The sequence below is a fragment of the Phascolarctos cinereus genome, unplaced genomic scaffold (genome assembly GCF_003287225.1).
Source record: "Phascolarctos cinereus isolate Bilbo 61053 unplaced genomic scaffold, phaCin_HiC Scaffold_2;HRSCAF=192, whole genome shotgun sequence".
Taxonomy (NCBI): Eukaryota; Metazoa; Chordata; class Mammalia; order Diprotodontia; family Phascolarctidae; genus Phascolarctos; species Phascolarctos cinereus.
The window spans coordinates 285042229-285059433 of NW_027555625.1; the positions used below are offsets into that span (position 1 = coordinate 285042229).

A 17205-nucleotide genomic window follows, 5' to 3' on the forward strand; every position below is an offset into this window, starting at 1 on the left:
TAAAGTATAACCATGAAATGTTCTCAACCTAACTCATGGAAAAGAAATACTTCAGTTTTTAGGAATACCCTATTTAAAAATGTTTGTGTATTTCTGTCTAGGTCAATTTTTATCCCACCAAGTACATACATTATGTAACTTGGTTTTACGATATTTATATCACACCTAAATAGGGTTAATGAACCAAATGGCTAATGTCCATCAATGAGAAAAGGAATAGATTACATTTGTGTTGAAACTGTGTGTTCAAATTAGTGGTACTACATGTATTTATCTAAAGCAGGATTTCTTAACAATTTTGTGTTAGCAAAATATTAAAAAACAAAACAAGTTCATGAACTCTAGGTTAGGAGCAAATACTGCAATTCTTATTAAAGAATGTTATTAAAGAATCAAGATTTTTAACAGGTAAAACAAACACTTTTTATCACTTTATTAGGCTATTAGTTTAAACAAGCATCATTTTGCTACTCTTACAACCCCTAGTAAGGACAATAGTGACTAGTTAAATAAAATATTAAGTTGAAAAAAGATGTCAAGACAGATACAATGATAATACCACAGAATTGTAGAATTTCAGAACTGGAAGGGATCTTATAGGCCATATAGTCTACCCTTCATTTTACAGATGGGAATATTGAGGCCCAAAAAGGTGAGAGAAGTTGGCCAAGATAAGTGGCTGGTACGATTGGAAGGTCCAAGATCCATTGTCTACTGATGCCCCAATACCGTGCTTGCCATGAAACATTCTTCAGCCACAAAGTCCTGCATCTGATCTTGCCTTGTCAGGCTCTTGAATTCAAAGCCTCTTTGTAATTCTAGTGCAATGCTTAGCAGAGAATGAGTTAACCTATAGCTGACCAACAAAGTATTTTAAGTGATGAAATTTACAACAAACAATTCAATTCAAGGAACATTTATTAAGCTCCTGCTACTAAATAAGTACTGTACTGTGATAGAAACTAGGAATTCATGGGGCAACTAGGTGGCACAGTGGATGGAGCACCAGTGGAGTCAGGAGGACCTGAGTTCAAATCCAGCCTCAGACACTTGACACTTACCAGCCCTGTGACCCTGGGCAAGTCACTTAACCCCATTGCCTAACAAAACAAAAAAAGAAAATGTAATGGGAAATATTTGACAAAATAAATAGAAACTGGGAATTCAAAGAAATAGGAGTCCTCAAGGAACTTACTTGGAGTGGGAGAGAACAGCTACAATATTTACATAGATAAGTCAGCATTAGGTAATTTTAAAAAATATTCTTTTTCTATAGAATGTATGCTGTCTTTTTTTCCTTTATTTTCAGTTCCAAATATTCTCTGTCCTCCCATCCCTTCCCCAAAGAGATCAAAGAAAGAGAAAAAGAACCCAACCATACAGTAAAATATTTACAGCAGCTTTTTTCATGGTGGCAAAGAATTGGAAACTGAGGGGATGCCCATCAACTGAAGAGAGAATTCTTAAAGAGGAAGGAAGATCAGGAAAGATTTCCCCTAAGAGTTGGTACCTAAGTTGAACTTTGAAAGATGGTAAAGGTAGTAAAACGGATGTGAGGGAAAAGTGCATTCTGGGTGTGTTTTTACAAACTTTGCAAAAGCATAGAGGTGTGAGTTCGGAGAATAGCAGGTTAGCCATTTTGACTGGGATTAAGATGAAATAAGTCTGGAAAGGTACCCTACAGCCAGACTAAAGGAATGTAAATATTGATTTGCAAAATTGCTATGAGCAAAAGATAAGTCTAAGGCTTTCTACTTGATTGTATGTCAATAAATGTTCAATACATAAATTCAGGTTGACCCAGAAAAGAATTTAACAAAACTTGGCTGAGAGTTAACTGCAAATATTTACATTTTTTTTTACTGAGACTCCTGGTATATCTTTAGGGTTAGTGCCTTAAGAAAGATTATAGATGAGATTGCTTTGTTACAAGGCCATTTTTATAAATTACTAAACTTCATCTTCAATGGGGTCCATGGTGGACCTACCTTATACCAAATTATGTTCTCTGTCAAATGGTTTTTAATGAGATCTTAACGTGCAATTGTTATTTTAATGAAAGGGAATGAAATCAAGGAAAATACAAAGACCTTTGAAGGCCTCTTTTAGAAATATCAGTGACTAGGAAATTTTAAGTTTCTTTTTGTTTCAAAATGATGTAGAGAAAACATTTCTGGTTACGTCAAGTTCTGATCTAATACCATGTCCAATTGCTTTTACTTAATGAAACTGGCATTTTCTCTCTAGAAACTATTCTGCCTTTTTGGTCTTTTTGAGAAAATATATCTCACCTGGTAATTTTCATAGGTGCCAAAATGACTGGCTGCTTCTACTAGATTCCTTTCTGATATTTTTAGCCTTTATCTCAACTGGAAAATGCTTAAGCTCTCCCGCTTCTTGATTTTCAGATTCTTTTGTCTCTTAAGCTGAGCAGGATCCCAAATTTAATAAACCAATAACTCTCAGCTCTGACCTTGGGCTTATCTTCCCAAAAGGAATTTTGTGTGCATCTGCAACACAAAAGTGAATCACCATTCACTTTAAAATGTGTGAGACCTTAATGATCCAGTTGTGGTTTGGGTTTAAAAAGGGGGGAAAAAAGACAGATATGCTTATATGAACTAGATATCTCCCACAGTCTTGAAAACTTAAATGTTGTCAGGTCAGTTCTAGACTGTACAGCAAAAAATTCTACAGGCCCCTTACAAATTTTGGAAATAGTCCTGATTAAGTTTCTGATAACCACTAATTTTAATGTCTATATTTGCAATTTTCAGTGCCATATTTTTATCAATGACATAGCAAGTAATATTCTTCAATGTTTTTATAGAAAATGTGTATATGTGACTATATTTACTCTGGCTGTATTTTAATAAGTTAGAGAATAGATTCAGTGCCAGCATCCTTTAATATCTTGAAAAACTTTATTATGTTATGTATTAATGCCATTAAAATGATGGGGGAAAAGTCATATTGTCACTATGTCGAACGGTGATTTACATTTACAGTGGTTCAGAAAAAAAAGAATATTGGTTTTTACTTACTTAACCGTTTGGCTGATCTAAAGTATGTTAACAGTGAAAGTAGGCAAATGGAAAAATATTTGTGGATTGTAAATATTTGTATTCCTAGAAATCAAATAATAAACACGCTCCTAATTTGATAGTGTTTTCCAGTAACATAGGCTATTTCTATGGCTTATAATTTAAGATCCACATAAATAATTATAATTACTTTTGCCAACATGATATTTGCATGCATTATGGTGGTTTTTCCCTTGGTGTTTGAAATCAGGAACTGGTTTTAGAAGTGAGAAGTTAATAATCTGGGCATTCTCTGAATTTTCATGACAACTCAGATAGCTTTCTTTTTCCCTACAGCTCCCTGCACAGGCAGCACTTTCTTTTGCCATAGTAATATGTGCATCAATAATTCTCTGGTCTGCAATGGTGTTCAAAACTGTGCATACCCTTGGGATGAAAATCATTGTAAAGGTGAATACAGTGCAAAGTCTAACCTCTGAGAGAAGAGTGTAACTTGCCTTTCTATGAATGTGCTTAGTATAGCTTTTTTTGGCAAAAATGGAGAAATACGCTCTAAATGTTTTACTTTAATGGATCATTGACCTTCTCTGGGCTGCACTGGAGTAGAGAAAAAGAATGAATATTTTTGCCTTGTAATTAAAGCATTAATTACCTTTAAAAGAATTTTAACTAACATACTTTAGAAGTATGTCACCAAATTGTTTTTTTGATATTAGTTATTTGTTTTTCTTTAAAAGCAATCTAATTTTGTTCTCAAAATTATTTTAAAAGTAATTTTTTAAATCAAATTTGAATTTCTGAGAATAAGAATTTTTAATTCACAAATACAATAAAACTATGAAAATTTTGCAAAATAAAACAACCATATTTCATTATTTGTTTTAGAATCCTTTAAAATTCATTATGAGATTATTAGTCTGTGTAATTCCAATAAATAATGTCTGAAGTATATACAAATCTGGCCTACCAGATATTGGTCAGATGTGTGCAAGCCTACTATCAAAATTATTTGCCTAGTGTTTTTTATTCTAGTACAGTAAATATCATATAATTATAAGGCGCTGTAATCTGATACTGCCATCTTGTGTGCTTGACATGAAGTGCCATTGGTTAGTCATTGAAAAATATTTGATCTGTTTATAACCTAGTATGTCATTCATAGTTCAACAAATGTAGGAACAAATCAGTCATTTGAGTATTATTATTAATGTTTAACAGTATAAATATGTGGATAAACTTTAGAGTTAGTGATATTTTTGGCCAAAGCTGTTAGTAATGTAAAGCAAGAAACTAGAAGAGATTTAGCAGTAATGTTGAATTTGGCACAATTTGCATCATTACATTTATTTAAATTTGCAAAATGCATGCATTTGTGTGCTCCCTGTAAGTATAGAGACCCATAATCTCCTGTGCCTATACTACCTGATTTCTGGGTATCTTGACAAATGCTCGTAGTAATTATTGTTCATGAGCTTCCTATCTTACTTTGTTTATAAATCTAAATTTAAATTGTGCCATCTGCAGTGTATTTTACCAAAGTATTCAACACTTTTTATTAAAAATGCATTACCAAATTTGCTTGTGACAAGGACATAGTCATTGATTTTAATACTCAACTTTTTTCTTTCTACAGAGAAGAAAAAAGCAGGTCTATTTGAACAGATCACCAAAACACATGGAACAATCATTGGCATCACATCAGGGATTGTCTTGGTCCTTCTCATTATTTCTATTTTAGTCCAAGTCAAGCAACCTCGAAAGAAGGTCATGGCTTGCAAAACTGCTTTTAACAAAACTGGGTTCCAAGAAGTGTTTGATCCTCCTCATTATGAACTGTTTTCATTAAGGGACAAAGAGATTTCTGCAGATTTGGCTGACTTATCAGAAGAACTGGAAAACTACCAGAAAATGCGACGTTCTTCCACTGCTTCCCGTTGCATTCATGATCATCATTGTGGATCCCAAGCCTCCAATGTAAAACAAAGCAGGACCAACCTCAGTTCCATGGAACTTCCTTTCCGTAATGATTTTGCACAACCTCAGCCAATGAAGACATTCAATAGCACCTTCAAAAAAAGTAGTTACACTTTCAAACAGTCACATGAGTGTTCTGAACAGGCCATAGAAGACAGAGTGATGGAGGAGATTCCCTGTGAAATTTATGTGAGAGGACGTGAGGATTCTGCACAAGGCTCAATGTCCATTGACTTCTAATCATCTAGAGATGAAGTTGATACACTAGTATGTATATATGCAGCATACACAGCACACACACTGCACATATGTATGTTTTTAAGCTTTTCTGCAGTCAATACCTTTTCCCCCCTCAAATTAGAAACATCTTCATTTGTCATTAATTATTATAATGTTGGAGATTGTATTCCCTTGTGCTCCCTAACCAATGTCAAATCAGTTGGTGAACTTAGGAAATTCAGTGGGGATGGGGGAAATGGTCATCTGTTGCTTAGTGTTATATAAATAAATCATCAGTTAAGTAACTGAATTCACTTTTTAAATGGTTGTTCTGAAATCATGTAAACATAGGCTTATAAGCTACCTGTTAAGTTTTACTAATGTAACTGAAGGTGTGCATGGGAACAATGACACTGACTTTTAAAATCTGCAGATATACCAACGAGTTTTGATCATCGAATGAGTTTAAAAATAAGGTTTCCATCATATTTTCACATTCATTCTCTTTTTTCTTTCCACTAAGTATTTTCAAGTCAATGGTTTAACATGTCAATTACGTAAAGGTGATTATTTCACTGCATATATTTTGATAAGGGCATTTGCTATTGAATTTTGTCAAATTTAAGCTAGAGTTACTGTGGTTCAGTGCCAGTTATGACCCAGAGTTATGTTGCATCCATCTGTTTCTTCTGAACTGATTTCTATACTGCTGCCTTTTAATTACTGGTTCCCTTAGCCTGTGTTTTCTGAGAGGTAGGTGAAATGGTTTATTGCCCTTTAAGACTATTTTATCTTAGCTACATTATTATAATAAAAGATTTTAGAACCTTGAGATAGATGAGCCTTTGCAAATTATGTATAGAAACTCTGAAATTAAACAGGTCTTTGAAATTCCCAACATTGAGTCACATCCAATGTTTGGCCACTAGTGGATGGTCCATTAATTTTGGTGAAGGGGAAATTATTGAATTCATTGTTGTGATATTTATAGTCTTAGAAATGTTTTTTAATTCTCCAAGTCTGTGCTCCTCTTTTTTTTTTTAAAGGTATCTCTGCTTCCTTACATTTGATTTCTCTTGTAGTATGTAATAAACCCAGGGCTTCTCACCTGGGATAGTCACATTTTTCTAGAGCTAATGAAGAATTACAATCTTCAATTTTCTTTTTAACTTCAGTTTTGGCATTTTGTTGTTTTTTATGGTATATAAAATAATTTGTGAACATAATAAAAAAACTTTCATTGTGGTTTTTTTAGACTTTTGATATAATTTGATACTGTACAAACTTTATTAAATCAAGATTAAAGACTTTTGTGGCCATTTTATTTGAGTGCTCACATTAGCAGCTTGTATATAAAACATTCTGTGTCTGAGTTATTCATTATAATTTATTGTAAAGAATGTGGGAATCTATGTTAGTTTTTAGTTCCTTTTGCTGTTGTTTAGTTTATGATAAAACTTCTTGTAACATTTATTGTTCTAAATCACTATACATATTTTGTATTAAAATATACATTATCCCCCTGATCATGTTATTTTGGCATTGATTAGGTTTTACAGCTTGAGTTGAGGTAATATAGGAAATAATTGCCTGCCATAATTTTATAACATCATAACTACCATAGTCATATCCTTTAAAAATAAGAAAATTTTCACTTTATATTCTTGATTTTTAAAAAAACTGATGAAATGAGAAAGTGAAAATCCCAGAAAACTTCAAAATGCATTCCAGTCATGTTCAGTCTATTGAATGTTGTATAGACATTTTCCCAGGGACTACATTTTAGGGGGGAGAGAGGGGAGGCAATTGGAGTTAAGTGAGTTGCCCAAGGTCACACAGCTAATAAGTGTCAACTGTCTGGTCTGAAAGCAGATTTGAACTCAGATCCTCCTGGTAGCAGGGCCAGTGCTCTATCCACTGCACCCTAGCTGCCCAAGGGACTATATTTTTAAGGTGAACTATTAAGAGTTGTACAAATGTTGAAGATGCCAAAAAGATGTTCATTATATACCCCATTTCTCATAATAATAAAGTTGCATTATTCCTAATCTATATCATATACCTAAGTTAATAGTCAGTGTAAATATTCCTTTTTTAAGGTAAAACTTAGAAGAATTTACCTTACAGTATTCAATGATTAACAGCAGAGCCAGGATTAGATATCTGAATTCTAGTCCATGGATCTTTGAATCAATCAGTCAATGAACCAACATTTATTAAAAACCTCCTATGTGGGGCAGCTAGATGGCACAGTGGATAGAGCACTGGCCTTGAAGTCAGGAGTAGCTGAGTTCAAATCCGGGCTCAGACCAAACACTTGACACTTACTGTGTGACCTTGGGTAAGTCACTTAACCCTAACTGCCTAAAACACAAAACAAAAAAAAAAGCCTCCTATGTAAAAGGCACTGTGCTGGGAGCTGGGGATACAAATAAAAACTATCACTGCTCTCAAAGAGCATACATTCTAATCAAATAACAGTGCTTTATGCAGAATATTCATTCTAATAATAGCAACTAATAATATGCTTCAATGGTGCTGGAAAAAAAAATTAGCATCTTTGAAGTATGGGAATTTCATCTGTTATTTTTAAGAGCTGCTAAATGCATTATTAAACTTTTTAGGCTTTAAAAAATGAAGGCTTCCTTCACCACCCTTATTCACATGTATTTTTATATGTTTCACATTTGCCCTTCCTTCCTCCACCTTGAAAAGGACTTCAGAGGCTTACAGGCTAAAATAATGTACAGTAAAGCATTTCGGGTCAGCCGATCAGAGCTCCTCTGAAGAAAGCAAAAGGCATTGATCTTTTCAAGCCCTTAGGGTGAAAAAATGACACTTGGCCATGAGTTTCCTGTCAGGAAGAGGTTGGATTATACAGTTTTCTTTTCCTTATTAAAGAAAACACAGATTTGTTTGTAGAGATGACATTTTTCATGAAACTAGAATCAAGAATGGGCCCTTATGTAAAGGGCATTCTCTTCATGGTTTTATAAAAGATATAGAAACATTTTCCACCCAGACGGTTCTCATTACGACTGTCTGCTAAAGTCAAAGAACATGAAACAGTAACTCATTGGAGGTATTTCTTTAAGGAGCTGAAATAATATAGTCCAGGTACTTTGTTTTTTGATGTCCAAACTTAATCCAGGAATTGAACCTGGACAATCTGGATATAGTTAATACATCAATTAAGCAGGCTCTCTCAACTATCAGGTATCTTAAATGGGCTTTGGCTGAGGTATAGGATCTCATTTGATTCATGATCTCATGATCACCATAAAGCAGAATATTAGACTTTTTAATTAAAATGAAAACCATAAGTAAGATTTGGCTGTAAAGATAAGAAGGAAATAAAGATGGCATTCTGGCATGGAAGTCACTATTGAGAATCTGATCCAACCCACAAAGAATGTTTACTGCCACCACCGCCACCCAGCATGTGCTGCGTTTTAAATGTATTGAAGAGTTATATTCCTATAGTCAGGAATTCAAGTCATTTGACATAAAATATGAAAGAATCTGATCAAATTTATCAGGAGGCTACCAGGAAGACATTTAGTGTTGTATTCTGCTATTGAATATCTTCAGCATCCATCTATCACCTATGATGCAATTAACCAAAATCTGACACTGAACATCAGTCGTCAGACCCTGCAGAATTCCAGAAGTCTTACTTATCAGAACTTACAATGTGTGTGAAAATGCATGATATTCCTTTTTTGTAGGGGGGAAAGTCAACTCAGCGTTTTACCAAAACTTAGAAGAGATCCTATGTTCAGCATGTTAGGAGATTATGAAAGCCCCTTTAACACTGAATGTTTAACAGCTCTTCTGTGGGTGTCTTTGTCGTGTTTCATATAATTGTCAGGCATTAAAAGACTCTTGTAAATGTCTGTGTCTGAACCTTTCTGTGATTCTGCTATTGTCTGATGAGAAAGATGCTTCCTTATTTTACTAGCATGTCATCTACTGAGACAAAATGAGGAAAAGACTAGTTGCCATCCTAGAAATTATTCTGAATCAGAGTCAATCCTGCTGTCATTGTAAAAAGTGTATGTTATATTGCTCTGTTTACTTCAAGTGCTAAAAGATGGTGTGCCTTCACTGTAAGGTAAAAATGGTATCTTTTTTTTTTAACAGTAGCCACAAAAATCCCATCCAAGGGTTTTCTAAAACTAGTGGGAGATTTTTAAGTAAATTAACTCAGCCACTAATAGTTTTTATTCAAAAGCGTTACTTTTCATCTCTTCATGGATTTAGTATCTTGTACTTTTTAAGTTTATTACATCAAATAGTTGCCATAAATTCTTAATAGACAAGTGTTCTTAAGTAACATCCTTAGTAATTGGTAAGAAAAGGCAAAGCTCTTGCTTTGGTGATATATTTTAAGCCCTAGACAGGAGTGGGGAACCTGCCCTAGAAAATAAATAGTGCACCCCTTACTTTGGAATTAATACTAGTGTGTCTTATCTTTTCTAAATTTCAGAAGGCTAGTTAATTTGTATACTGTCACAAGTAGAAAGCTGCGATTAGGTTTCTTGTTCTATAAACTAGAGAAGAATCCACTTAGAGAAATCTTTTTTCCATCTGTTTTATATGTCACCATTAATAACTCCCTCAGAATTCCAAGCTTTCCAAGCTGGATGAACCAGCTCAATATAATTCAGGTTGCAGCCACTTTGAACAGCTTAATCTCCTAAATCACTGTGATCCTCATGACCAGACTAAAGTCCATCCCACTAAGAAGTGCCAGATTATGTTGGGCTGGCTTTTAGGCTAGCTTTTTTCAGAGGATTTTTAATAATCAGTATGCCAAATGAATACAAACTCTTGTTTGGCATTTAAAGCCCTTCATGACTGGCTCCAGACTGCCTTTTCAGCCTTATTACATCACACACACACACACACACACACACACACACACACACACACACACACACATGACAATCCTACCAAACTGGCCTTGTTGCTTTTCACGTGATACTCCATCTCCCACCTCCCAGCCTTTGAACAGGCTCTTCCTCCATGTACTCCCTCATCACCCCTGCCTCTGAGAACTTCTAGTTTCCTTCAAAGCTCAGCTCAGGTGCCACCTTCTGTATAAGAATTTTCCTATTTCCTATAGCTATTAGTACTTTACCACCCCAAACTACCTTTTATTTATTTTATTTATACACGTCCACTTCAATCGAAAGGGAAGCTCATGGAGAATAAGGACTATTTCATTTATGTCTGTGTATGCCCAGAGCCTAGCACAGTGCCAGGGCACAGACATTTTTAACTGATTGATTCATCCAGATGGTCTAGCAGAATCCTCAATTCTCCTTCAAGGTGACTGTGCTTAGTGTAATGCTGGCAGTTTATAAATGAAAAGCTAACTTTTGATCCTTTGGCAAGTTTGCTATGGAGCAACACAATTCCCTTGTTTGTCTGATTTACAAAACCTTTATGAGGATGGAAGTATATAAACACCTTAGAGAAAGCTCTTGTTTTCCTCACAAATTTATTCAGCACTTGCTATATGCAGGGCATTATGCTAGGTGCTAGGGATACAAAGCCAAAACCAATAAACAACTGCAATAGTCCAGGACAGTCTAAATGAGGGTCTGAATTACAGTGGTTGCTATGTGAGTGGAAAGAAGGGGGCATATGTCAAGTCAAGCCAGGAAGCATTAAGTGTCTATTATGTGCCAGGCACTGTGCTAAATACTGAAGGTACAAAGAAAAGCAAAACAGTTATTGCTCTCAAGGGGCTTACCATCTAATGGGGACGTCTATGTATTAACAAGATATAAACAGGATAAATTGAAGATAAGCACACTGATAAGGCATACGCACACATATACAAGCATACATAAATGTATGTGTGTTACATATATACTCACTGTACATGTGTTATACATATGTGCATATGTATGTGTTTGAGTTGTAGAAAAAGAAACAAGATTTGGCAACTGATTGGGCATGTGGAGTGAGCATGAGGAGTCAAGGATGACAGCAAAGTTGTGAATTTAAGTGATTTTATGGGTAGTGGTGTCCTTGACAGGGATGGGCTTGGGAGGAAAGATAATGAGTTCTGTTTAGATTGAGTTAGAAATGCCTATAGAATATCCAGTTAGAAATATCTAATAGCCAATTTATAGTGCATGACTAGAGCTCAGGAGAGAGGCTAGAAGGTGTGTGTGTCTGTGCCTGTGTGTCTGTGTGTGTGTGTCTGTCTGTGTCAGTGTGTGTGTCTGTATGTGTGTCTGTGTGTCTGTATGTGTGTGTCTGCATGTGAGTGTCTGTGTGTCTGTATGTGTGTCTGTGTATCTGTGTGTCTGTGTGTGCATGTGTGTGTACAGATGATAATTGAACCTATGGAAGCTGGTGAGGTTGCTAAGCAAGATAAATACTTCAACAAACATTAAGTATCTACTTACTGCGAACAGACAACGCAACTAAGACACAAATTGTCCTCAAGGACTTCATCGTCTAGTTGTGGGGGAGCTGTGGGCACCGGTAACAATAGTGTGCTTTCTTCCAGTATGTAGAAGCCCAAGTGACAGAGCTAGGAGGAGCTCTTCCTCTTGACCACTTCTTAGAGAATTTTGGAAGATTACACAGATGAGACACTGAATAGTCACTAATCTCCAAAATAATGCTAGGTTATAATTAGGATTGTGATAAAAACTCAGTTCCTTTGATGCTTGACAGTGACATTACTGCATGTAACATCTCTCTTTAATTGCCTCAAGTGCAAAAAGTTATGTAAAATATAACGGAGCCAGATCCATTTTGCAACGAGCAGGCACAGTCTCCAAAGCATCCAGTCTACTGGTGTCTAATCACTGAAGCCACAATTATGTATATTACACAGTGGGATGTCAGAGCTATTCAATCCTGTCATACTCTAGGCTATGGGAGATTTAAAAGCAAGGTTGCTGAGTGTAATAGCCACCGATTAGTTGGCAAAAGCCTATAGTAAGATCTGGTGAATGGAGCTGAAAAAAGGTATGGGGGGGAGCAAAAGAAGCCAAGGACTTCCCCTGAGGAGCCTTACCTCTATTAAAGAATTTGGATCAGACTGCAAAGAGGGGAAGAGAAACTACCAGGGAGCTCCCACCAGGTGTGCGCTTGCAAATAAAAAGTTATAGGGCAGTTGTATCCTCTGTATTTAGGATAAAGGAGAATGCTTTATTCTGAAATGCCTCCAACCTCAACTTCCAAACCTCACTCTGCACTTAGATCATAGACCATAAAACTGGAAAGACAGCAGGTCCTATGTGAATGAAATATTTCCTGTAGTTGCTAATTGTCCGGTAAATTTCCTTTGAAAACTTTGTTTCTGAAAAAACAAATCTGAACTTTCATTAGATCCAAGCTTAGATGGCCTCTCTGAATAGTCACCTATGTCTAGCCACAAAGGACACACGAACACTGGAGAAGAGTGAGCCTAATTCTGGCTCTAACAACCAAGTGCCCTTCCAGAGGGTTCTTGGCTACAGACTTGTGAGTCACTCAATGGTGTGTCCGTCCCCCAAGGTTAAATTTACCTCTGAAAGTTCTTGCCCTAGAAAGCTGTACTACCAACCCCCCAAGGGTCTCTCACAGCTAAACTCAGATACTGCCCTAGGTGGTAAATGTCAAGTGCCTACCATGTGTCAGATTACAAAGAAAGGGAAAAGGAACACACAGTCTAATGGGAGAGACAATATGCAAACAACTGTGTACAATTTACAAGGTTACTCAAATCAAAGGGTCTAGTAGGAGTGTGGGATTTGGAGTCAGAGGACCTGGGTTTGAATCCCCATTCTATTTAACCTTGTAGGACCTTGGGAAAGTCATTTAACTTTGCTGGAACTCAGTTTCTCATTTATAGAATGAAAGAATTAGACTAGCTCTAATTCTTACTATCTATGAGAAAGTGAGTCTCAAGTCAAGCAACCTCCAATGGCATTGGCTTTTGAGGAATTTGCTTTCTATCCTAGCACTTTACACAGAGGTAGAAAAGCAAAAGAAATATCCCCACATCCCAGGTCATCAGCAAAAGTTCTAGAAAATCTGCTTTTTTCCTATGAAAATAATGATTGTTCACACTTATAAACTACCTTATAGCTTACAAAATGTTTTAAAGGCACACATCTTGATGTTAGAATAGAAATGAATGGACTTGAACATATCTGCCATCTATGTAGATGGAGCAAATAAAGAATTCTCTCCATGTAGTTGTACTTTTCACAAGCTGGTACCTTCAGTTACAAGTCTTAGTTTCATTGGCATTCCAACCCTAGACCAAGGCCCTCACATAATAAATTCCCCAAAGTTAGCTCCAGAAAAGGAATATGAAACTACATTTAAAAAATATGAAATGTACATTAGATTAAGCCCTAATCCTAGAACATTTTCTTTTTTGAGCCTCTCACCAATTCTCCTTTGAATCTAATGAAATTATCTGCAAGGTAATAAAAGATTTAATTCATTCATACCTTAGTTGGAGTTACCACAATTAAGTCAACACCTCCCCCATTTCCAGTCACACAGAAACAAAGCCCACCTGATAGCTGAATTGCTAGATTGAAGTGTTGACTACCATTCCATTGTTGTATAAAAAGATGGTCCTTACCACACTTAAGGGAGAAAAATCTGTCCTCCAAAAATCCCACTTTCAGGATGGGGAATTAATCCCAACTTTATTAAATCCCTGGGAAAAGAAGGAGCAGGAGCATATACTTACTACAAACAGTTCCTCCATGGCAAACTGGCCCAAGGGGAAGCAAGGAGATTTTTTTTGTCGTGATGAAAAATGATTTGCTGGAAAGGCAATGGTCTATTTGCTTTGCTCTGACCAGAAAGATCAAAAGCCAGCCCAGACTGGTTTTACATGTTATGATCATATTCAGTAAAGATCTGACAGTCACAGTCACTCTTTTAGAGGAAAAAAAAATGGTATCTTTAGCTGTATCTTCACTTCTGCCTGTGAATGTGTGTGTTTTCCTTTAGTTTTTGAAGTTAGCTATTACCCCTGACGTCATTACTCCTGTAATGACTCGAGTGAGTGACCTGAAAGCATTCCTACCCTGAATTCTATAGCTATTTATAGGACATGTTGATTTTGCAGTTCTGCTTCCTTACTCGTGGACTCTGCTGCCAACTGTGGCCCTATTTCTAACTCCTGGGTGTCAGGTCATCCTTTTCTAAGCTCTTGATTCCTAGCAATTAATGTCTAGTCCACACTGCTTGAAATTTTTACCCTCTCTGCTTTCATTTAAGCTCTCCAAATGGGAGATGGTTGAACATGATCATACAAAACCCTTAGTCCTTTAGAAGCACTAAGTCTCTGCTATAGAATAAACGAATGAATAAATGAAAACAACAAAAGCATCCAATAAAGCTATGTGCCAAGCACTATACTGAACACTGGGTATAAAAATAGAAACAAGACAGTCCCTGTTCTCAAGGAGTTTACACTATAATTGGAAAGGCAATGAATATAAAAGAGTGTAGCTGCAAGGCAGCAGATAGAAAAATCCAGGAGTCCTTTGGGATGAATCATTGGGTCAGATGACAGTGTCCAGGGGATTGGAGGGCATAAGGCAGGTGGTAAAGGCCTAGAGAACTTTGTAGTCAGTAAGGCCTGGTGATCCTCTATCTCACTGGAAGACTTGTGGCTGTTGACTTCTGCCTTATTCATTGATGTAAACAGCTGAATATTTCTTCCAGCCCAGTCTCACCAGGCATGAGATAATGTTAAGATACAAGATATTTAAACCATTTCAAGTAAAGGATTTGTGGGACACATACACATCTAGAGGTTTTTGGAAAGGCTTGGATCTATGAGCAGTGTGGGAAGACTACAAGGAAGCAGGAGTGTTCACAAGCTTATTGGTGAGAGGAAGGGATTATCCCAGAAATGGTCATGGGTCAGCAGCGAACACCTTTTTTTCTTATTATTCATTAATAATGGAACTTCCAGGACTAATTTCAAATTTTGCAAAATACCTTCCTCACACAGACCCTGTGAACTAGGTAGTACATTATTATCTCCATTTTGTAGATGAAAAAAACTGAGGCTCAAATGGAATTGACTTACCCAGTATCACACAGTACCTAGGTTTTGAACCCTGATTCTTTTACTTCAAATCCATTGTTCTTTCTGCCACACTATGTTGCAGATGAAAACTGTTTCCTACACAGAGGTCTTGGGTGAGTGTACAAGACCACTGGCATTTTAAACAGACTTTACTCTTCTTTCACTGCTTATAAGGCCACTTTTAAAAAGAACTCTCTTCTCTAACTTTCATCAAGAGGGCAAAGAACATGATTATCCATTGAGTATAATTATGTGGTTACAGAAACATACAGGTTTGGAGTATTGATTTCCAGGACTATAGCCTGCACTTTCACAACTGAGCTACATTTAGGCAACGTGCCAGATGTGGAACATCGGGATTTAATGGCAGCATTTCAGTAACAGCCCCAGAGTTCAGTGCAGTACAGTTATTGAATGCTAATGCACCACAAATAGGAAAACAGGAACACAGATGCGGCTCCTTTTTCAGTAACCTTTTCTTTTTTAATTTTGTTCCTTTCTTGAAGATGGAGAACCTGAAAGCAATTAACTGACCCATGGAAAGGCTATCTCACAAAGAAACCCGAGTTAAAAAGAATCCACAATAGTCAAGGCTCTGTTCTATCACCTTATCAGTCAGCCAAAGGTAAATGAATTTTCGTAAGAGTTTTTTTTAATATTAATAGTACTATGCATTTATGTGGTTGGTGCCTTTTCCCAAGAAGTACAAAGCATTTTTCAATTTCAGGAAATAATTATGTACCTGGGAAGGATGTGAACTAAGCCACCATGGGGTAAGCCATCATTTCTGCCTCTCTTGATTTACAAAATGGATTTCAATTTCCTTCTTGAGGGGATGGGGGAGGAAGAGAAGAAAAATTTAATTCATGATGAAAATATATTTTCTAGAAGAAACTTTAAGAGGGGGAAAAAAACCAAGAAGCAAAAGCAGAATTCCCAAGTTAAAGGAAATAAACGGAGGCACACATTGATCTCCACAGAAACTCCCCGAGGGTCTCTCTTCTGAGGAGGGAAGTTAACCTTTATTTGAAGGCAGTACTTGGTCTGTGACAGAGTTCCTCTAGCAGCATCTCTTTTTGGTGTTCAGTCATTTTTTAGTCACGTTGGACTCCTCATGACCCCGTGTGGGGTTTTCTCAGCAGAGACACTGGAGCGGTTTGCCATTTCCTTCTCCAGCTCATTTTACAGATAAGGAAGCTGAGGCAAGCAGGGTTAAGTGACTTGCCAAAGATCACACGGCTAGTAAAAGTCTGAGGTCACATTTGAACTCAGGAAGATGAGTGTTCCTGACTCCAGGCCCAGCACTCCACGCACTATGGCGCTGCCTAGCTACCCTAGCAGCATCTCTTTAGAGCTATGCAAATCTCCAGCTTAATGAGATTTATTGCTCCAGCTGACCACTTCTGGGCTCCAGAAATGACAAGGGAGGTTTAGGGAAGCCTGGAGGGTTTAATCCTTTGGCCTTGGTAGTTTATCAGATGACCAAACCCTACAGGGATTATGCTTCAGCCATGGCTACTTCTGGGCAAGGGAAAGGCAAGGCTGAATGCTTCTATCCCTGCATCTCAGTGCTGGGGAAGTTCAGCCTCAGTGGCTCGGTGATGATAATAGTGGGAATTGCCAGCACTCTCACCATTTGAGTTTTCAGTCAGCATAGTCATTAATTGCATCTGGCTCAGATTTTTTTTCCCCAGAAAGGGAACAGATCAAGTGGTTCTGAACAATTTATAATAGTTGCCCCCAATTCAGCACAGCTCTCTTCAGTCAAGTAAACAATGATATGTTTTAAAGTACACTTCAGGAGACAGACAGCCATTTCACTTTAAAAGCATTTATTCAAGAGCCCAGATATATCAGATAGAAAGGACTTTGGTCAGCAAATTGACTTTCCAT

At 36.7% G+C, this 17205-nt stretch overlaps 1 protein-coding gene across 2 annotated transcripts in view; it reads left to right on the forward strand.

Moving 5' to 3' along the window:
• Nucleotides 1-9133, forward strand: part of NETO2 (neuropilin and tolloid like 2) — a 37792-nt gene extending 28659 nt beyond the window's left edge. For both annotated transcript variants that reach the window (XM_020985107.2, XM_020985108.2), the window contains exons 8-9: nucleotides 3381-3494; nucleotides 4678-9133. In XM_020985107.2, the coding sequence (XP_020840766.1) occupies nucleotides 3381-3494; nucleotides 4678-5258 (695 nt within the window). In that variant the 3' untranslated portion in view covers nucleotides 5259-9133. The remainder of the gene's footprint in view (nucleotides 1-3380; nucleotides 3495-4677) is intronic.
• The last annotated feature ends 8072 nt before the right edge of the window (nucleotides 9134-17205 follow it).